This window comes from Carcharodon carcharias, chromosome 4 (assembly GCF_017639515.1).
Source record: "Carcharodon carcharias isolate sCarCar2 chromosome 4, sCarCar2.pri, whole genome shotgun sequence".
In the NCBI taxonomy this organism is placed as follows: domain Eukaryota; kingdom Metazoa; phylum Chordata; class Chondrichthyes; order Lamniformes; family Lamnidae; genus Carcharodon; species Carcharodon carcharias.
Genome location: NC_054470.1, coordinates 168,119,702 through 168,143,094, shown reverse-complemented (window position 1 = coordinate 168,143,094; position 23,393 = coordinate 168,119,702). Strand labels below are relative to the sequence as shown.

At 41.7% G+C, this 23,393-nt stretch overlaps 1 protein-coding gene across 3 annotated transcripts in view; it reads left to right on the top strand.

Moving 5' to 3' along the window:
• snx25 (sorting nexin 25) overlaps positions 1-23,393 on the top strand; it is a 251,246-nt gene that overhangs the window by 207,261 nt on the left and 20,592 nt on the right. For all 3 annotated transcript variants that reach the window (XM_041186048.1, XM_041186047.1, XM_041186049.1), the window contains 6 exons: positions 1,892-2,056; positions 4,522-4,653; positions 10,965-11,102; positions 12,432-12,545; positions 14,425-14,589; positions 20,268-20,385. In XM_041186048.1, the coding sequence (XP_041041982.1) occupies positions 1,892-2,056; positions 4,522-4,653; positions 10,965-11,102; positions 12,432-12,545; positions 14,425-14,589; positions 20,268-20,385 (832 nt within the window). The remainder of the gene's footprint in view (positions 1-1,891; positions 2,057-4,521; positions 4,654-10,964; positions 11,103-12,431; positions 12,546-14,424; positions 14,590-20,267; positions 20,386-23,393) is intronic.

Genomic DNA, 23,393 nt, shown 5'->3' with positions numbered 1-23,393 from the left:
GTACAGGATTCTTTGGGATCTTCACAGAAGAAGAGACCGTCCCCCGTCCCTCTGTCCCCGACTGATGTTACTGATTAACGGAATCATTCATGGAGCATTTGGGAAACCTTCCAGTTTCCCAGATGGCCAATTTGCCAGAGGTGACAGCTCAGTGATGTAGAGTCAGGAGGGAGTAGCCCTGGGAGTCCTCAACATTGACGCTGGTGTCAGAGGACACTGAAACTCTGTTCTGCTTATAACCTACCACCCTCTCTCACCTCTTGGAAGAGACACTGAAGGCAGTAAGAGCCCAAACTGTAGTCTGGGTGAGGCATGTCAATGTTCGTCACTAAGAGTGACTTGGTAGCATCATTACTCTCTCAGCCGGCTGAGTACTAAAGGACACATCTGCTAGGCTGGGCCTGTGGCAGGTAGTGAGGGAACCATGAGGGGAATACCTTCTTAACCCTACCTTTACCAATGAACTGTCGCAGGTGCATCAGCCATGACACCTCTTCCAAGAGGTGTCCAACATGGAGGAGTACTGATTCATCTGCTGAGTGAGAGTGGTAGGTTGACACCAGAGTCAATGTTGAGGATTCCCAGGGCCACTCCCTCCTGACTCTACATCACTCAGCTGTCACTTCTGGCAAACTGGCCATCTGGGAAACTGTTAATAGCTCTCTGGATACTGTTGTGTTTTGAGCTGGTTGAATATACATTAATGTCAGTTGAACTTTTGGACAAGTAAGCAGAAGGTTGAGCTCAATATGAGTTTGTGATGTAGTGTTTGGGAGATTGTGAACTTGTACGCTAGCACAGAGAATAAGGAGGAAAGAGAGTCTGACCATTTCTAGGGTTCACTCTTGGCTTCAGTAAATAGTTGAACCAAACAACAAAAACAATCTTGGTTCGCTCCCTAATATGTGCTAAGTTAGCTGACGTCTGCTGAGGGGTCAGTTGAAATGACCTTAGCACCTCAAAGCATGGAGTGGAAATTCAGATGGATTTGTTCATTGACCTGCACTGAGTTTGTGCTTATGTACCGATCTCGAATCAGGACCTGATCATGGTTAGTTGGCTTGCCCTTTGCCCTCGCATTGTTCAAAAAGCTGCTGATATTTGCTGCCAAAGCTGATGAATAAAGGATACTGGGATGAGTTAATGAGGTACTGAAGGCAAGAGAATGAAGAGATATGGGAACTGGGTGAGTAAATGTCATTAGTCTATTTGCTGAGTTGGAGAGTAAACGCCAACATGGACTGATTTGACCAAGGAATTTCCTTTTCTTGTGATAACTTCTGTCTTTCTAGGGAGGGTAACCATGGGGGCTGGTGTGGAAGAAGTGAATTCCTTCAAGAGAATAGTTGGGGGAAAAAAAAGTAATAATGATTCCTGTTTTCCTTTTTTGGAACCATGTTAATGTCTTCCCACTGTCCTCAGTCGAGAAGACAGATGAATAATTTGATCCCAGGTCACCTTCTGAAACAGACTTTCAATCAGGAGCTTCTTCCTTCTCTTTGAGAACCTGCCTAGCCTTTGTTCAATACAAATCCACACAGCTGCATTCTTAATGAATTGCTTAGCAGACAATGTAGCATTGCATACTGAGGTGTCTGTACATGTAGTGCCACAAGGCCCCAATACCAGACAGCTCCACTTGTTTCAACCACGCCTTCAGTCTTCTGATCATAGTGTCTAGATGTCATACAAAACATCCAGCTGCAGGCTGATGTTTGGTGGCAAGTATCACAGTTGAGGTTAAAAATCGTCTTCATGAGTCAAAAGCTGATGTTTATTAAGCAACCAGATGACAGTTGTTCAACTTTGACTCCACAAAGTGATGATAAATAATGGCTTGCTGTGCTTATGGTATTTAACTTTCCTCTAAACACACAACCCTTTCTTCCAGAACCAGGTTTGTGAGAGTGGTGAAGAAGTCTTGGATGAAGGGAGCAATGGCATCAATGAACAGGCCAGCTACGCTGTAAACAAACTACGACAGTTAAATGAGAAACTAGAATACAAGAGACAAGCTCTGGGCTCCATCCAGAATTCACCAAAACCTGACAGGAAGGTATGATTCAGAGTCCAGGTGTTCACTCGGGTTTGAAATATTCCTGGGTGGTTTCTGCTGTGGTGGGAATTTTATTGTTGTGAATCTTTCAGGTGATTTGTACAAGTGTTTTAGGATGCACATCTTTTTGTGGGATCTTTGAGTTCCAATATGTAACAACCATAATGTACCAACTGTCACCACAATTTCTTGTCAGATGTGTCCTTTTGGTTGCTTAAATGCACATGGAGCATAAATTAAAAATGATTCAGAATGGACTTCATATGAATATAAGAAAAGGAGTGATCATTCAGTTCCTCACACCTATTTGGCCATTCAGTTAAATTATGGCTGAACTGTACTACAGCTCCATTTACTCACTGTCGATCTGTCCTCCATGATACTCTTATCTAATTTAAAAAAAAAGCTGCCAATCTCCATCTTGAATTCACACCCTCAAATGCTCTATCGGAGTTTGATTAAGTGCCACTTAATAGACTTGACAGCAAAGTTGAAGCCCATGGGATAAAGGGGACAGTGGCAGCATGGATATGAAATTTGCTAAGTGAGGAAACAGAGTAGTGACGAAAGAAAAACAGGAAATGCTGGAAAAATTCAGGCCTGGCAGCATCTGTGGAGAGAGAAACAGAGATTTGAGTCTGTATGACTCTTCAGAGTAGTGGTGAAAGGTTTTTTGCATTGGAGTTCCCCTGGAGCCGGTACTAGGACCACTGCTTTTTTTGCTTTAGATTAATGACGTAGACTTGGGTGTGCAGGGTATAATTTCAAAATTTGTAGATGACACAAAACTTGGAAGTATTATGAACTGTGAGGGGATGGTAATAGACTTTGTGGGTGTTGACAAGAGATGAAATTTAATGCAGAGAAGTGTGAAGTGATACATTTTGCAATCGAAAGTAAAGGTTAACAAGGCTGCAGTAACGTAGAGACATGTATGCAGATCATTGGTCGCAAGGCAGCTTGAGAAAGTGGTTAAAAAGACAGATGGAATCCTTGGCTTTATAAATAGAGGCATAGCATGCTAATTGTATAAATTAAGGTTAAGTGTGTACAGGTGGAGCTCACACCTAGGATAATTACTTGTGCATATAAAAAGAGACAGTAAAATGGAAGTTGTGCATACTTTCCTCTACCCAATGCCCAAAGTACAGGAGGAGATGGTGGTGTAGCGGTGATGTCATTGGACCAGAGGCCAAACTAAAGCTGTGGGAACCTGGGTTCAAATCCTACCATGGCAGCTTGTGGAAAAACCTCTTTAAAAGGGGGTTAATCATTAGTTAATTTGATTTAACAAAAGAGTATAAAGAGACGCTACCCACTTCCTGTGGTTCGATGATAGACGATCATGAGTTCAAGTCCCACCTCTTGAAGCTTGATGGCTAAACCTAGGCTGACCCTCCCAGAGCAGTACTGAGAGAGTGCTGCACTGTTGGAGGTGCTGCCTTCTGGATGCAACATTTTATTTACAACCCTGTTTTGCCCCTCAAGTGGTCATAAAAAAATTCTATAAAGGGACGCTTATTGACCATGCTGGGGGCTGTAGAGTTGGGAGCTAAACATTTATAATGTTTCACTTTGCAAATAAATCTAAAGCTGAGTAAAGATTGCCTTCTGGTCATCTCCTTCACCAACTGGTTGTTAGAAGTTTAACATAGAGTTCAAAAACAAGGAAGTTGTGATGAACTGTTTTTTAAAAACGCTGATTTGACTCACCTGAAGTATTGTTTTGAATTTTGGGCACTGTACTTTAGGAAAGATGTGAAGGATTAGAGACAGTGCACTTTGAAAAACTTCGAGAGTGGTTCCAGGGATGAGGGACGTCAGTTATGTGCTTAGATTGGAGAAACTGGGGCTGTTCTTTCTAGGGAAGGGAAGGTTTAAGGGAGATTTGAAAGCAGGGCTCAAAATCATGAAGGGCCTGGATGGAGTCGACAGAGAGAAACTGTTCCCATTGATGTATAGTTGAAGTGCCATCTACAGGACAATGGACCAAGAGCTGGAAAACAGGACGAGGCTGGATAGCTCTTTTTCAGGCAGCAGAGACCCAATGGGCCAAATGGTGCCATAGATTATGTTTCTGAGATGTTGTAAATCGTCTTCCTCAGGAGCTGACTGTGGTGAGGAAGATAATGGATCAACTTGCTCATCAGCTGAGCTGGAGATGAAATAAACCTTGCTGCCTTTTTCTTCCATGTTTTAATGAGCTGAAGTTCTGAATCTATAAAACTCCATTGAGAATATTGTAAATCGATTGTTTGAAGTTGATGTGAAATGATCACTCTCTGCTTGAAGACTAGTAGCTTCACCTTTTATTGCCATCCAAAGAAACAGACATTAAAGAGCAGTCATAATCACAGTTTGTTAGTTCTAAAATAATTTAGAATCTAGTTTTTAGATCCTACCCAGTTAGGTATTGTAACTCTGCAAATTAATACTGCTAATATTTATCCATCTCTCTCATTTAGATTGTTACAAAGCTGAAGGATGAGATCTCCACAATGGAGAAAGAACATGATGACCTCCAGCAGCACATTGCCCGGACGGACTGGTGGTGTGAGAACCTTGGGCAGTGGAAAGCTACCATCAGCAGCAGTGAGGTGGGTTTGTTCAAATTATCCACCACAGTGCAGATCACTTCATCTGTCTTATTTCTCATTGATTGTCGTCCAATTTATAGAAATGGGTGCTGTGCTGTGGGCTTGGTTTGTATTTGATTGGTGTGTCCACTACATAAAATTAGTTGTCTGCAATAATGCAATCCTTGCAATGTGGAGAGGTGATCACTACCAGCTGTAGATGGCAGGATGGGCGAAGCTGGTGTAGCTCCCAATGCTAGGGAATATTAAGATGGTATGTAATTAATGGAGCAACTTTCCTTTTACACTCTGAGACAAGCTGTTCCAATTGACCATGTTTAAAGTCTATGAACAAATGCTAGTGGCATGTAGAATTTGACCTCTGACAGACTTAATGGTGCTGTGTTTTCTCATTACTGGAGCACTGATTCGTACAATGCTTGACAGGTAGCTTTTACATTGAATTTACAGAGGCTGAATGTCACTTTTATCAAAATTGATTCATAACGAAGGATGTGCAAATATTAATTTTAGTTATGTTTAGTTACAATTTTTACCAGACATGGATTGCTCATGCGCAGCAATGGCGGGAGCTAAACTGCTGTGTTCTTTTTTAAGGCGGGGATGTATAAACTGCTTTTTATGGACAGTATAGATGCACAGTGGAGTCTTGGGCTCACCTGTTATGGTCAAATTAGTGATTCCATTATTTTGTATATGTTCAGCTGCTGGCAGTAATAAATCTTTGGCGCTTTTGATTTAGGATTTATCAGTTCATGAGGCAACAGTTCCAAAAACTGCCCTGCATGGACCAGCAGCAACAGTTTAATTTTTTAATGCATTTTCCATTTAAATCAACACCAGGAGATTTTTCCTGAAGTTTCAACTTCAGTCTAAGCAGACTGCTGGGAAGAGAGTGAATTGAAATGATGTTAGATTGCCTCGGGCTTCAGAAATAATGCTTCTGTGGATTTCTTGACGTGACAGCAATACTGTTTTTTTAAAAAAAGTCATGTATAAAGCAGGTGGGAGGTCTTGCAGAAAGGTTTTTCTATGGTAATTTAGATATAAACGTGTAGTGCTAACTAACCAGAATTTGGATAGCAGCTTGAACAATGAAGACCTTCCAATTTAAAAGAGTAGGCGTCAAAGTCAGTTTAAGTGTAATTACTTTATGCAAAAGGAGTGAATGTTTATAATAAATTGTCAAGGGAGGCAGTGGAGGCAGGTTGCATCACGAAATTCAAGCTAGAGTTGGATAAGTAATTGGAGGAAAAATTTCTAGGGAGATGTGACGTATTGTGGGATATGATATTGCCTGGATGATGGGACTAGCGGAATGGAAATAGTCTTTACCAGTCAGGTTTACAAATAACTAAATGTAAAGCAGTAAAATTACTTCTAATAATAAAAACAGAAAATGCGAGAAAAACTCAGCAGGTCTGACAGCATCTATAGAGAGAGAAACAGAGTTAATGTTTCAAGCCTGTATGACCCTTCAGAGCCACACAGGTCACACAAGGGTCATCTAGACTTGAAACGTTAACTCTGCTTCACTCTCCACAGATGCTGTCAGACCTGAGTTTTTCCAGCATTTTCTGTTTTTATTCCAGATTTCCAGCATCTGCAGTATTTTGCTTTAATCTTAAAATTACTTTTAATTTGTATTAATGGGCGAAGCAATACAGTATTGTTCCAGTTGCAATATTGCTATTATACAGGCGCAATAATTGAATTACTTTCTTTTATAAGTCCAAGTGAACTAGTAAATCGCCTATGAAACATAGGTTTTCAAGTAGGCTCCTGAGCAGATCCCAGGAGTAATCGAGTATCAGACTTTACACTATATTTCTCAGAGGTCTCATGAAGTGTTTAATTACCAAACTTTTCCTTTCATACAGTTGAGGTGAGGTTTGCCATTAACTAGGTAATTTTGTGATCTTAACCTACTGGTGAACAAGAGCTCAACAACAATGCAGAGATGATCTGCAGCCATTGGCCAAGACAAACACTGCATGTGCTTCAGCCGACTTAATGCTGCATGTGGAGTTTTAGCTGGTCCACTTATGTTGATGGCTGTTTCAGAGGGGCATCCTTTCCTTTGGAGAGGAGCACTTTGTATCCTTCACCCAATTCGGCTTGTAGAGGAAATGAACTCTTAAGAACTGAACCATTCTTGAGTCACAGCCAGCAAAAGAATAGCACCAAACAAAACCCTTGAAGTTGTATGAGTTTTTATGGTAGAATTATAGGTTCTTAAATATTGAGACATTGCCATAGGCTATTATCCCAAATGAAGGAACAATGAAATGAAGTGCAAAGTTCTAACATAGATTTTCTATTCCATTGTTCTAAACTATTATCAAAGAACATTGTGCGTATTTTAATTTGTTAGGGGATAATGCTTTCTCCTTTTGTTGAGAAATGTAAGGAGGCTTGTTATAATTAAAATCATGATCTCTGGGTGCCTGATGTCGAGACCCTTTTGAAGGATCTGTTTACAAAGCCAATTCTAATTGTAGTTAATTAACAGTTCACTGCTGTGAAATCTTTCAATTATTACCGGGACTACCATTTTGGAATTTGATCTCCACACTTTTCCATCGCTATTAATCTAGCACCCAGATATTTTTCTATACAGGGGAGATGTTTACAGCTAAAAAGACACCCAAAAAGAGTTGAATTCTGAGCACCAGGGGCAGAAACTTCTGTTCAGCGTGGAGGGCGGGCCCTGCATGCCGACATGTAAAATGGCGTGCAATGACGTTGGGTGTGCGTACAGATCGTGCTGTCTCGCGATGTTTTGTTTGGTGGGCATGCACTGAAGTCAGCTGTGCGCCTGCTGATAATTGATAGGCCTATTAAGGCCACTAATTAAGTAATTAATTTCAAGTTTATGCTGCCCGTCCAACCTTAAGGCTGGCGGGCAGGCGAAAAGGCCAAGCGGCCTTTACATTTTTTAGGAAACCTCATCCACGAGCCGGGTGAGGTTTCCTAAAGCTTTTATGAATTAATTAAAAAGTTTTTATGAAAAATAAGAACATGTCCCATCTCATGTGACACAGTCACACGAGGGGACATGTTTCATTAAATTTTTATGACATTCATTTATTTATCCGTGCCTCAGGGAGATTGAAGCGCTGTCTCGCGCGCCTGCACATGAAAGAGCGCTGGACCCGGCTCTCCCTCCTCCCCCCACCTGCACAAGTAGCGCTGCTACCGCTTGCATATTATGCTGGGTGGGCCTTAATTGTCCTGCCCGCGTAAAATGTCGGTGCGGAGCTGATCATGGTCAGCTCCGTGACTGCTCCCGCCGAGCCTGCTCAACGTGGGAAAAATTCAGGCTCTGGTCAACATTTATCCATCAAACAACATTGCTAAAATGGATTAATTGCTTATTTGCTGTATGTGCGACCTTGCTGTACATCAATTAATCGCCTCATTTCCCCTAATTACAAAAGTCACTGCACTTAAAATACTTTGGGATGGTCTGAGGTCCTGAAAGGTGCAGTTATAAATACAGATTTGTTCTTTCTAGTGACTCTGAGGAGGAGTGATGTCAGCTGATGTCTGATACGGGATTGAATATATATAACCGTACTTTGATTTAATAATTTCTACAACCCATGATAAACCCACGGCTGATCTGCCCCAGGCATCAACTCCTCTTTTCTGCCAGCTCCTCATAGCCCTCAACTCCCCGATATTTCATAAGTCTATCTACCTCCTCTTCAATGATTTAGCCTCCACAGCTCTCTGGGGTAGAGAATTCCAGACATTCACTTCTGAGAGAAGAAATTCCTTCACGTTTCAGTTTTAAATGAGTGTCCCTTTATTCAGTAACTATGTCCCCAGTTCGAGATTCCCCCTCTAGTGGAAACATCATTCAACATCTACAGGCCTGGGCCGGATCGAAAAAATTCTGAATAACTGGTTCTTCTGAACAATAGATTTCAGACTGTAGAGATTACAGTATATTGTCAGCTGGGGTGCTGTAACTGAGCTCCAGGTCATTGTCAACTCCTTCTCCGAAGCATAAAGAAAATGGGCCTTTCACTAAACATCTGGAAGACTAAAGTCCTCTTCCAACTAGCTCCCACAGCACAACACCACCCTCTAACGATTAAGGTCAATGGTGAGATCGTGGAAAATATGGACTATTTTCCATGGACCATGAAGGGAGACCTAGACAGCAAAATTCATCTTTGCCTCCAATATACCAGCTCAGCTTTTGACTGAGGATTAGAGTATTTGAGGACCAGGATCTCAAACCTGAAGCTGGGTCATGGTTTACCGGGCAGTGATTCCAGCACACCTGTAAGCTTCGGAGACTTGCAGCAGGCACCTCAAAGCACTGAAGAAGAACCACGAGTGGCACCTTTGCAAGATCCTCCAAATCTATTGGCAAGGAAAGTGGTCCAATAGCAATTTCCTCTCCCAAGCCAACATGCCCAGTATCAAGAGGCTAATCACTCAAAATCAGCTCTGTTGGGCTGAACATGTGTTTGTGTGTCTGACACTGGACTCCTGAAGCAACAGCTGTACTCTGAACTCTGCCGCAGCAGGAGACTCTGGGAGGACAACAGAGATACTTTAGAGATGTCCTCAAAGCATCCTTGAAAGAGACCAAACATACTAATTGAGTCCCTGGCTTGTGACCGACCAAAATAGGTTTGTTTGGGAAGGCAGCAAACACGTAGAAAGACTTCGTTGGGAGTAGGCAGTGGTGAAGTCAAGGTGTCAGAGAGTATAGGAGCCTCCAACCAACCCACCTTCCCACCATTCAAGCACCACTTGCCCTGCATGTGGCAAAATCTGCAGATCATGCATTGGACTTATCCAAACACTGGAGAAGCACCACCAGTGGTGCCTTTGCAAGATCCTCCAAATCCAGTAGCAAGGAAAATGGTCAAACAGCAGCTTCCTCTCCTAAGCTGATGTGCCCAGTATCAAGGTACTAATCACACAAAACCAGCTCTTCTGGCCAGGACATGTTATTTGTGTGTCTGACATTGGATTCTCAACATCTCAGAATCCATTGAACCAGAATGGAAGCAAATCATCCTCGATCCTGAGGGACTATTGAAAAAGAAGCTGTAACAAAAGCAAACTGAACAGATGAAATATTAAACCATCTGATTTATTAAAGCTCACTGGTTATAAGAACCTGTGGCTAACTTTAGATTTTATAGTGAATTCTGTGCAAGGCTGCTGAAGATGACTTGATAGGATGTTGACTAATTTACACCTTCTCACTTGTTGCAGAATCTGTCCTTGTTGTGTTTGAAAAGACAGGGTAGAATTTTCACCTTGGTGGACGGGCGTGCGCCTGACCCGCTCGAGCATGAAATGACGTGTGTTGTCCCGTCATAAATGCGCACTTGCACGATTGTTCGGTCGGTGGGCGCACGCGGGAATCAGCTGCGTGCCCACCAACAATTAAGAGGCCTGTCAAGGCCATTAAAGTATCAATTACGTTAAATTTTTCGCTGCCCATCCAACCTTATGGTTGGCGGGCAGGCGAAAAGGCCAAGTGGCCGTTGCTTTCTTTTTTGGAAGCCTCCTGCACAGGTGGAATGATGTTTCCAAAAGCAAATAAAAATAAAATAAAAGCTTTAAAATTTAATTAAAAACACGTCCCTGCTCATGTGACAGAATCACGAGGGGACATGTTTTATAACATTTTTCAATTCTTTATTCTTTTCAAAAAAACTCTTCCCCCCAAGGCAGCTCTGTGCCTCAGGGCGATTCTGAAGCATGCACTTGTCCCGCTTGCACTCCCTCCTGCACCCCTCCCCTCCCCATTCCCCCCTTCCCCTACCCGCACAGGCAGCGGTAAGCACTGCCACTCGTGTTTCAGGCTGGGTGGACCTTAATTGGCCCGCCAGTGTGAAATTGCCTCCTGGCATCGATCATGGCTTCCCGACTGCCTTCCCCTGCCGAGCCCGCCCGACAAGGGCTAAATTCTGCCCATAGTATTCAGCTGATCAGTGTACTATTACCAGTGAAATTGCCCATTTCTAGGGTAAGTGATTCCTCACTCAATTGTGGTGTCTCAGAACTTGACATTTTCGTTACCTTTGGGACTTTATTAAAAATAATTGTTGCTAAAAAATGAGCAACAAAACTGACATTCTGTGTGGCAATCTGCGAGAGAACAGACTGCACTAAATCACTTGTGACTATCCTAGAATTGTGTTGAGTTGAGTTGCCTGCAAGAGTAATTTTGTTCTTATGGAGGTGCACAGACTAATGCAAAGGGAAAACACTGTTTTGATTCCTACTGAATTGCATTTGCATATTGTCAACCTTTCGTTCCTTTTCTTGGGCAGGTTGTGGAAGAAAATGGGGAGCAAATGCCCTGCTACTCAGTCACAGTGCAGTTGAGTCCATCTGATCCTGAACATAATGGCTGGGCAGTTACCAGGAAGCTAAGCGAGTTCCAGACGCTACATAGGAAACTCTGTGAGGTACCTGTCACAAATGTCATCCTATGTGACTGCGACAAAGGCCAGTTACCCTTCCTCATCCTTCTCAACCTGTTTGCAGTCTTTGACACAGCTGAGCACACCATCCTCCTCTAAAGCCTCTCCACCATCGTCCAGCTGAGTGGGACTGCATTCGCCTGATTCCATTTTTATCTATCCAGTTGTGGCCAGAGAATTACTGTATATGGCTTCTCCTCCCATATTCCCATACACTTAACGCTGGTGTTCCCCAAGGGTCGATCCTTGCCCCTGCCCCCCACCCTCCTATTTTTTTGTCTACATGCCTCCCCTTGGCGGCATCATCAAAAAACAGGTATGCTGATGACATCATCACATTGGGATATTCCCCCACCCCCTTCCATCCTCACTCACTTGGAGATTGTTAAATCTCTTGTCTGGGGGTCCTAAGCGAGACAGAGAATGAGTGACAGTGGAGGATGAGTCAAGAAGGCAGTTCTGAGTGGATGTTTCTATATTCACATCGCAGCCATGTTTTTTATATTGCATTATGTTGTATTGGCAGGGCTTTTGACACAGTAATGTCTAAAAGTATCTGTATACATGGAAATAATAGGATCCTTTTATGCCCCTAACATTGCTGTCCTTTATCATACAATTCTGCTTATTAAATGGGAAATACGGCCTGTATTTCAGCTCTCTTATTTTCCTGTAGTGTGGTAGATCAAAAATAACCACCTCCTTCAATCAATCTGTATGGTTACAAATGGTTATTTGTAATAAAGCAGTTAGCTTTGTTAGACAGCCAGGTTATAAATGCTGCTACATTTTACGTGCATTATTAGCTTGAAGTATTATGTTGGATTTGCCATTTGTATGTCTCCTTTAGGATCTTGTATTCTTTGGCATCCCCTCTTGATTGCCTCCTATCAGGGATTAATTTGACTGGGTTTTCTGCATAACTGAACCCCTGACATTAGCCATCAGGCTAGAGATTCTTCTTTGAACTGATTTCAGAACTTGAATAGCACCTCCCTTTGGGTCTATGACTGAAACAGACACAGTGCTTGAAGTGGGAATAAAGAAGGAAGACAGCAGTAAAATGCCCATTGCACTGCCTGCATTTTGTCACTTTCATGTGGTTATAGTTATGATAATGAGCAACATATTTATTGCTTTGGGGGTCTCCAGTTCTGTACAAACGGTGTGAGATATTCACTGTAAATACCAACTGGAGAAACAGATCCCTGTAATGTGATTGAAGAGTGAATTAAGTTTATGTAGCTCTTAAATTTAGCCCTGTGATGATGTAGCATTGTTACAGCAGTAATTATCTGATTTTGTGTTTTGCAGTGTTTCCCAATATTAAAGAAAGTGCAGCTGCCTTCAATGAGTAAGCTGCCCTTTAAATCCATTGACCAGAAGTTCCTGGACAAGTCAAAAAATCAGCTGAATAATTTTTTACAGGTCAGAGAAACAGAAATTGTAACTCCACTAACATCAGTAAGACAATTGTCAATGGTAAAATGAAACTGGACACATCCAAGTTTTATAATATGAGCAGTTTCTATACCTTGGTGGTAACTTATTCTACAGATATTTTAGGCTTATTGCAGACTTTCTCACTCTGCTTCCATTTCCAGCTGTACCACTCCCAAGTTGGGTAAATTTCAGACTCCACTTGCTGGAAAGGTTGATTTTACAACTGCCCCAATAGGAATAGGCCATTTGGCCCATCGAACCCGTTCTGCAGTCAATGAGATCATGTATGATCTGATTGTAGCCTGAGCACCACTTTCCTGCTGGTTCTGCACACCCCCTGCCGCCCTCCACCCCATAACCCTCAACTTTCTTGTAGATCAAAAATCTGTTATTCAATGACCCAGCTTTCACCTCTCTCTTGGGAAGAGAATTTCAAACACTAGCAACTCTCTAACAGAAGAAATTCCAGCTCATCTCTACCTTAAAAGGGAGACCCCTTATTCTGAAATTGTGCCTTCTAGTTCTAGATTCTCCCATGAGGGGAAACATCCTTGTAGCTTTTATCCTGTCAAGACCAGTGGTAGGTGGCCAGTGGCCATTTACTCATTCTTCTAGCAGAGGACTCACTCAATTAAAAAGGTTTTCAAATTACGATTTTTGCAATGATCTGAATGTTACTGTTTAAGTTAAATACTAAAAGCAGATTATATGTCCGGGTTAAAAAGATTTTTAAGAAACCAAGTGGAACATCTTTTTTCTGCCCCGTTGCATGACATTTTCCGAAGCATCGAAATGCTGGAGTAAAACCAGTTTCTAACTTGTCTCTATCAGTGAGGATTATTGTTTGAGTAGAGAGACATCACTAAAAATAATGACTTAGAATATTTATTGCAAGTCATTAAGATCCACTTTGAGGTGGTTTTAAAAGTCAGATCAAAACCACAGCTTCAAATGTTTCTGACTGTGAAAGTATTTGCTGACTTATGAAGATGACTCACTGAGGCTTACTTTAGAAGTTTGGTATTGATTAAGATGTTATGGCTATAACAGAGAGCTGGCTAAAAGAGGGCAGGACTGGATATTAAATATTCCTGGATACAGGTGTTCAGAAAAGATAGGAAAGGAAGAGAAGGGGAAGGGATGGCAGTATTGATTAAGAATGTTGCAGTGCTGGACAGAGGAGTCAAGGACAGAATCTGGCTAGAACTAAGGAACAAAAAAGGTGCACTTGCATTGCTTGATGTAGCATACCAGTTCGTAGGAAAGATATAGAGGAAGGAAATTACAGAGAGGTGCAAGAATTATAGAGTAGTTATAATGGGGTCTTATCCAAATATAGACTGGGATGGCAGTAGTATAAAGGACAGACAGGGGCAAGAGTTCCTAGTGTGTTCAGAATTTTTCTATAGTATGTTTCCAGTCCAACGTGAAAGATCTAGCAGTGCAACCTGGTTCCTGGGAATAAGTGGGTCAAATGGATTGAGTGTCAGTAGGGTAACATTTAGGGGACAGTGATCATTGTATAATAAGGTTAAGTTGACTATGGAAAAGGATGAGCAATTCAGAGTAACAATAATTAATGAGGGGTGGGGTGATATCAACTTCAATGGCAACGAAGTGACACAAGGAAAATTGCTCCTACGGAGCGACATGATGGGCTGAACGGTCTCCTTCAGTGTTGTAACAATTCTGTGATTACCATAACTGGAGAAAGATTTTTCTCTCTGGACTCATGGCTGGTTTTAAAAGTCAACTGTTTCTAGAAGTACAGTCGATCTGTTGTATGGTTCCAACGAACTAAAAAAAATTGCTGTGTACTTGTCTTTGTTAGTATTACTTTCTCACCTGAACTTTCAACCTACAGAAACTCCTCACTGATGAGAGACTGTGCCAGAGTGAGGCACTTTATGGTTTTCTAAGCCCTTCTCCAGAATATCTGAAAGTTGTCGATGTACAAGGGAAGAAGTCGACTTTTTCGCTATCCTCCTTCCTGGAGAGGCTCCCTGGAGATTTCTTCTCTCACCAAGAGGTGTGGATCACTAAATCTCTGCATGACTTAAAAAGAAACTGCATTATACAGCTTAATTTGTCTCACTCTGATTTAATTGTGGGCTTTGTAATCCCTAATTAAACTTCACAATTGTTTATGATATTATTAAAAACATTATGAATTCTTTTATGATTTTGAGGGTGACCATTAACTTTTGAAAAGAAATTTGAACTTCCAGCTAATACCTGAAAGAATTATGCCACAAGATTTCACATTTTAAACAAAAACTTTTACAGTACAAGAATTGGGAAAATGGGATTAGGATAGATAGGTGCTTGATGGCCGGCACAGACTTGATGGGCTGAAGAGCCTATTTCTGTGCTGTATAAATCTGACCCTAATTAACCAAAGAAAGCACTATGAACTTAACACTATTCATATTATAATGAAATTATATTATTTAACCGAGGGAATCTCAACAAGCTGTTTTTCATTTTGTGTTTAATTCCACCCAAGAGTTCCCCTATTCTTTCCAGGATATTGAGGGTTCTTTCACTTCTGGGACCAAACAAAGGTGTGCCACAGCTCTCAGGAATTTAATTTGATTCTCCTCAGTGTTCCTTTTATTCTCTGAGGTATGAGATTTCTTGGGATCCTACTACTACCAATCGGCCAGATGACCCTATAACGCCTCTTTAAGCATCTCGTGATTGTGGATACCCCTGCTCAATCATGGGCTTCACTGCCTCCTTACTCAGTGATTCCACAATCAGAAAACACCCTTGTGTTCATAGCCCTTTGCTACTGGTCTCAGCTGCTTCCCAGCTCCTAGTGCTGGCATCTTTCTCTCTCTCTGCCTGTGCCTGTGAGAAAAAACACACAAACCCAACACAAAAGGTTATTTGATCCCCTGCAACCTATCCCCATGTCAACCTGGCATCCCAGAATTTCCTAGATGGAGATTCAAACCCTTCATCCACAATTCCCAAATCTATCCTTTGATCTGAAAAGTATATGAATACTTTAGAATTACCCTTATTTACCATTTGCTTTTCAACCTTTCTTTGACCTGGTATCTACATGAATAATTCACATACCTAACAAAGAACATAAGAACAAGGGGCAGGAGTAGGCAATTCAGCCCCTCAAGCCTGCCCCGCCATTCATTACGATCATGGCTGATCTCATTTTGGCCTCAACTCCAATTTCCCGCCCTCTCCCCATAACCTTTCAACCCATTACTAATTAAAAATCTGTCTATCTCCTCCTTAAATTTATTCAGCGTCCCGGCATCCACTGCACTCTGAGGTAGTGAATTCTACAGATTCACAACCGTTTGAGAAAAGTAATTCCTCCTCATCTCTGATTTAAATCTACCACCCCTTAGCCTAAAACTATGGCCTCTTGTTCTAGAATGCCCCAGAAGGGGAAACATCTGCTCCACATCTACTTTGTCTATCCCCTTTAGCATCTTATATACCTCAATTAGATCTCCTCTCATCTTGCTAAACTCTAGCGAGTTTAGGCCTAAGCTGCTCAATCTCTCCTCATAAGACAAGCCCCGCATCTCTGGAATCAATCTAGTGAACCTCCTTTGAACTGCCTCCAGTGCAACTATATTCTTCCTCAAGTAAGGGGACCAAAACTGTGCACAGTACTCCAGGTGCGGTCTCACCAATGCCTTGTACAGTTGCAACGACACTTCCTATTTTTATACTCCGTTCCTTTAGCAATACATGCCAAAATTCCATTTGCCTTCCTTATTACCTGCTGTACCTGCATACTAGCTTTCAGTGATTCATGCATGGGGACACCCAGATCCCTCTGCACTGAAGTATTCTGAAGTTTCTCTCCATTTGAATACTAAGTCGTCATTTTATTCTTCTGACCAAAATGTATAACCTCACACATATCCACGTTAAACTCCATCTGCCAAATTTTGGCCCATTCACCTAACCTGTCCATATCCATTTGTAAATTTCTTATTTCTTCCTTGCAACTTACTTTCCCACCTATTTTGGTGCCGTCTGCAAATTTAGCTATAGTACCTACTATCCCTGAATCCAAGTCATTAATATAGATTGTAAATAGTTGGGGCCCAAGGGCCGAACCCTGTGGCACACCACTAGTTACAGGTTGCCATCCAGAAAAAGACCCATTTATCCCGACTCTCTGCTTTCTGTTGGTTAACCAATCCTCTATCCAAGCTAATATATTACCCCTAACTCCGTGTGATCTTATCTTGTGGATTAACCTTTTGTGCGGCACCTTATCAAAGGCCTTCTAGAAGTCCAGATATACTACATCCACAGGATCCTCATTATCCACTTTGCTTGTCACATCTTCAAAGAACTCTAGCAAACTAGTCAAACACGATTTACTCTTCATAAAACCGTGCTGACTCTGATGGATTGCATTTTGATTTTCCAAATGCCTCATTACTACTTCCTTAATAATGGATTCTAACAATTTCCCAATGACAGAAGTTAAACTAACTGGTCTACGGTTTCCTACTTTCTGCCTCCCCCACTTTTTGAATAAGGGCGTTACATTAGCATTTTTCCAATCCACTGGAACCTTTCCAGAATCCGGGGAATTTTGGAATATTATAGCCAATGCATCCACTATCTCCGCTGCCACTTCTTTTAAGACCCTGGGATGTAGGCCATCAGGTCCTGGGGACTTGTCACCCTTTAATCCCAATAGCTTGCTCAGTACTTTTTCTCTAGTGATGTTGATTGTTCTAAGTTCCTAATTCTCTATATCCTCTGCTCTACCTGTTACTATTGGGGTGGTACTGTGAAAACTGAGGCAAAATATTGATTAAACGTCACTGCCATTTCTGCAATCCCCACTATTAACTCCCCAGTCTCGTCCTCCAAGGGACAAGGAAATTCTCTTTGGACTTGCTGTTTTCCGGTCCCTAGCTAAACGGATCCACTTGCCATTTATGGCACTCGCTCTTCCATTGCAGACCTTTTAAAAACACATGAGAGGACCTTTGATGTCTGAATACCTTGGGTGACCTGGCAACTTCTAAATTCCATAGTTCCACTTATCCTACATTTACAAATTCAAATTCAATTTTTCCAAAATTAAACTTATATTCCTATAAAATATGACTCATGAAATTAGACATTTCCAAAATTCCCCTGATGGCAGAGTTGAAATGCCTTAATGGCCTTGGTTCTCTCTGTAAGCTCCACCAGTCCCTCTAATTCTTCTTCTGTAAGGCCCTTCTTAAACCCCTATCTCTGACCTTTTGATCACTGTCTCCTTGTTTATATCGGCATCCCATTTTTATCTGATTACACTATTCTGAAGCACCTTGGGATTTTTATTTACATTGCTTGCGTTTATATAGTGGCTTTATTATTTGGGCACCAGCCGTGCATTCTCAGCCATCCAGTTTTGTTTTGGACAAGCTGGGAACTTTAGAGCTGAACCAAGATTTCTCTTATTCACAGTAGGAGGAAAGAATTTTATTCGTAGTACTTTGGTTGTGACCCAGCTACAGAAAGGATTGTTTTAATGTTCCTGTTAAGGCTGTATGAATGCACAAAAGTGGTTCCAGACTTTCATATACATTGCAAATGGTGGTACAACTCAGTTGCTTGCTCAGCCATTTCGAATGGAAGTTAACATTTAGACAGGTTGGTGGATAGTGCAGGAAAATGGCATTGAGGTAGATCATCAGCCATGATCTAGTCGAATAGCAGAGCAGGCTCAAGGGGCCGAATGGCCTACACCTGCTCTTGTTTATGTTCCTGTGTAGGAGTCTGGAGTCACTTATAGACCAGAGCAGGTAAGGAACCTGTTGGGATTTTTTTTCTACATTTTGACAGCTTCATGGTCACTTTCACTAGCTTTTTGTGATGTTTCTAGATTTTTTAATGAACGAGCTCAAATTCTCAAACCACTTTGATGGGATTTGGACTTATTTTCTAAACTATTGGTTGAGACCTCTGGATTATTAGTCTAGTAACAGCCATAATGATAATGTAGCCATTCCTGTCACTAAAGTGAAGGAGCTGTTTGTGCAGCCTGTTGTGTTTCTGCTCATAACTGGGGGCAACAATTTATTGCAGAATTAAAGAATTCTTAACAGTCTTTTGACTGCTGATGTAGATCATATTTCATGTTATATAGTATGTCAATGATGGCAGAATTAAAAAATTCATACACAAGGAAGCAAGGATGTTTGTGTAGCTTCAGTTTTGTGTAAAAATATCAGGGAGATATCAGTTTCAGGCATAACTAGATACAAAAGATTTAAAATACTTTCTTGAAAAGACCTAAGGGCAGCATTTTCCTGTCAGCGAGCGCACATCATTCAGATATTCAGTTTGGCGGGCGCACAGCCAAGTCGGCTGCGTGCCCACCAAACTGTCAAAGGCCTACTTAGGCCTGTTAAAAAGTAATTAACTGAGCTGCCTGTCCAACCTTAAGGTTAGCGGGCAGGTGAAGAGCCCAGGCGGCCTTTGCATTTTTCATAAAAACCTCATCCACGGGCGGGATGAGGATGAGGTTTCATGAAGGGTTTATTATTTAAATAAAAATTTTTGAAATTAATAATGAATATGTCCCAGCTCATGTGACAGTTTCACATGAGGGGACATATCCTTAAATTTATTTCCCACCTTTATTCAAATTTCCATAACTTAAACAAATCTCCCTGAGGCACCTCCGAAAGAGCACAGGGAACCATTCAGGGAATCCCCACCCCCCCCCCCCACCGCCCGCCCGCACAAGGAGCACTCAGCACTTCCGGGCACACGTCACAATCGGTGGGCCTTAATTGGCCTGCCCACGTAAAATGGCAGTGTGGATCGGGTTTGCGCCCATCCCCACACAACCCCTCCAATGGGCGGGGGGGGGAGATTTCTGGCCTAAGTGATTAGCTGCAGCATGCACACAAAACTACTGAACTAGTAAAGGATAAACTGTCTAGGCATTATTTTGTTAAGTCTATATAGAAGTTATTTTTTTCATTTTCAAGGCTAGAGTGTTCCTGTTTTTAGACCTCCTGGTCTTCCCAGCCCACGCATAACAAGCAAGTAAGGGCAACAGGAAGATTACACCAAAGGCCGAGGCAGTAATGCGATTCCAAGGTGTGAATAGGAGCAGCCTGCAGATGAGTCTTCTCCCCCCCGCCCCCCCAACACCCACCCTAAGCCTTTCTCTTTCTCTTCCAACTGCCTGTTCATGTTACTCGTCACATAAAGACATGTAGTTCCCAGTCTTCATGCAGCACAGCCTATAGTATAAATTCAGTAGTGTGCTTAATTGTGTGCTATCTCTGTAAAGTGGTCCCAGCATACAATGTACAGGACTTAAGTTAGTTTCTGTATGAAAAGATACCAGTCAGGTTTGTATCCACACGTATTGACAGACTTATTGGTGCTGAAAAATAATGGCCATGTGATATCAGGGATCTCAATATTACAGCAGGCTTGGGACTTCAAAGATGCAAAATTACTTGGGAATAATTTTCACATTCTGATGTATTAAAAAAGACCTGCAAATCTCAAAATCTGTATTTTCTGTTATGTGCATTAGGACAATGAGCTGATGGTGATACCCCTGTAGAAACGAAGAACAAACTGCAGATAATCTTTAGTTTTAAAGTCTATCAATGATAGCAGAAGCTGTGTGCAATATTATCAGTTCCTCCAAATATGTTTTTTGATTATTGTTTTTCCGTGGCCCCCCCTCAGGAGGAGACTGAAGACGACAGTGATTTGTCCGACTATGGGGATGAGGTTGACTGCAAAAGAGACTCTCTCGCTGAACCTTGCTTCATGCTCATTGGAGAAATCTTTGAGCTCAGGGGAAGTAAGTGAACTTAGTACATTTCTCTCTTTACGCCATCGTTTGAGACGCGCATGAAGCTTCATTCCAGCTTTGAGTCAGAAAGGCCTAAAAAGAATTTGCCACAATACAGGCTTTAGTGTTGGCCTTGACTCAGTGGTCGTGTTCTTGCCTCTGAGTCAACAAGTTGTGGGTTCAAACTTCACTGCAATGACTTGATTGTGTAATTTAAGCTAATACTTCAGTGCAATATCCAAAAAGAAGAAATGGTTTTGTAGAAACAAAAATAAAAATAGCTGGAAAAACTCAGCATGTCTGACAGCATCTGCAGAGAGGAACACAGTTAATGTTTCGAGTCCGTATGACTCTTCATCAGAACTAAGGAAGTATAGAAATGAGGTGGGATATAAGCTGGTTGAGGGGGGTGGGACAGGTAGAGCTGGATAGAGGGCCAGTGATAGGTGGAGGCTAAGGAGAGATTGCCAAAGATGTCATAGATAAAAGGACAAAGGGTGTTGACGGTGGTGATATTAGCTAAGAAATGTGCTAATAGTGACATTAAGGGTAGAAAGCAGGATGAGCAAGTGACAGATAGTCCTAGTGGGGGTGGGGTGTGGGGAAGGGATTGAAAAAGGCTAAAAGGTGGAGATAAAACAATGGATGGAAATACATTTAAAAATGGTGGGAAAAGAAAAATATATTAAAAAGTATAAATTATTGGAAAAGGGAGATCGGAAAGGGGGTGGGGATGGAGGAAAGAGTTCTTGATCTGAAGTTGTTGAACTCAATATTAAGTCTGGAAGGTTGTAAAGTGCCTAGTTGGAAGATGAGGTGCTGTTCCTCCAGTTTGCATTGAGCTTTACTGGAACGTTGCAGCAGGCCAAGGATGGACATGTGGGCATGAGGGCAGGGTGGTGTGTTGAAACAGGAGGGAGGAGGGGGACCATCTTGGTTAGGCTAAAGGCAACAGTAAAATGGTGGAATTAAAACCTAGTCAGCAAACGTGACACATATTCTCCCACTAGTCTATTTACATTTGACAACCACAATTGTATTTACGTTTACAACTTTCAACTAACAGCTAATCTGGAATTTCCCAACATTCAGTGATTTTTGCCACACCATTCTAAGTGTCAGATCTCCATGAATTATTGGCGTTTCAAATGCAGCTATTATCTGCTAATAAATCTTAATAATCAGTTTATTTTTAGAACTTTTGACAACTTGCGTGGTCCTGCCAACAAAACAGCGAATAAATAATCCATTAAAACACTGCATTATCCATTGTTATTAGTTTTTTTTTAAAAAGCAAGGTCAACAGCGGTGCTGCTGTTTAACGATTTAAGGTAATTAGAGTTGATAGAAACACACTACAGTATTTTAACAGGCAGCCCAACTAAAATATCTTTGGGGAAGCTGGCAATATTTCTGCAGCAGGCCAACCTTGAGCTTTCTCACAGCATGTCAAACTAAATGATTAGCAAAAAGCTAACCATGTCAGAAAAGCTGACATCTCAAAAACAGGACTGGATATAGGACAATGAAATGTAGTTACACTTGAAGTGCAGGTTAGCTGCAATCTCACACAGATTTCTACCCATTGTATGAAGCAGAAGATTGTGGCTAAAATTGTGGGAATTCTCCCCCCTTTCTTGAAGGAATTGTTTGCTATTGTAGAAATGATCTGATGCTTTCTATTGCTAAACCAGATAAGTTATTTTAACTTGTAAGCTTGGCTCAATCACTGTTCTTCCTCCCTCCAATTGCAAAGATTATGCTGACACTCATCCCCTCAAGTTCACAGTGACACTTTCCTTTCTCTTTCTCCCTCCACTCCTGGCTGCTATCCCCAGCTGCCGCTGCAGAGGATTGATCATCACTGCCCATGGAGTGTAGCAGTATTCGACCCAACAGCTTTCCCAGTGGCGTTTAGTGTCTAGCTTATTTTCAGAATTTTTTAAAACAGCACCCTCTTCTCATACAGTATAAATTGTTATTCCCTTTGAAATTTGCCGTTCTTGTGTCTGTCCTGATGAGCGCAAGACGATGAGCTTCAACAGCAAGCTGCTTTTTTCAGCAATACTCAAGTTCTGCACTACCAAGCGACTAATTTTTTTTTTAATTGGTCATGAACCAGGTGGATTGTCATTTAAAACCTAACCGATTCACTGATGCCCTTAATGGAAGTGCATCAGCCATGCTTACCAGTCTGGCTGTATGTGATGTCAGGTTCACAGCAATGTGACTGACTCATGCTTGTCTCCTGAAACGACCTAGCAAGCCACTCTGTTGCATTAAACCACCACCATGGACGAACAATAAATGCTGGCCTTTTTAAAGCTGAGTTCGAATGCTCTGCCATGGTGAGATTTGAACCTGCCTTCTCTGGATGATTAGACCAGCCCTCTGAATTACTGGTCCAATAACATAACCATTACACTGACACATCCCAATGTTTAAAGATCTCATTTATACCTAGATTGTTCCCAATTTTTGACATGCGACAGTGGTGAGGCAGCAAAAGGTAAGGTAACCACTGCATGTTACTGCACCCAATAGTACCAGTCCACTTTAGCCACTGAAGTCCATAGAATGAATTTTGAACCTATAACCAAAAGTGAGAAGCCACTACTGAGCCAAGCATGATTCCCTAAATGTAAGCATATTCTAGTAGTTTTCTCTTTGCTGAAAGAGTGGTTATTGACCTCTGATGAACAATATCTCTTTTCTAGTAATTTTTGAAAAGCGTTTAAAATGTCCAGTTAATTGTGTAATATATCACTATCACCTAGCAATATAACGGTAATTACCATTACATTAAACTGCACCAGCTGCTCTTCATAAGTCGTCTGCAAAGATAACTCTGAGAAGAATATAAAATGCCCTTAGCCCTCACTTCTATCACCAGATCAGGCTGGATCATTTAACATAATCATCCCTCTTCCAAAACCATCCATTACTCTTAAGATCATCCTGGACAGCAAAGATTACCTCTGGTTCTTTTCTGCTCCATGACCACCTTCCCTGCCTCC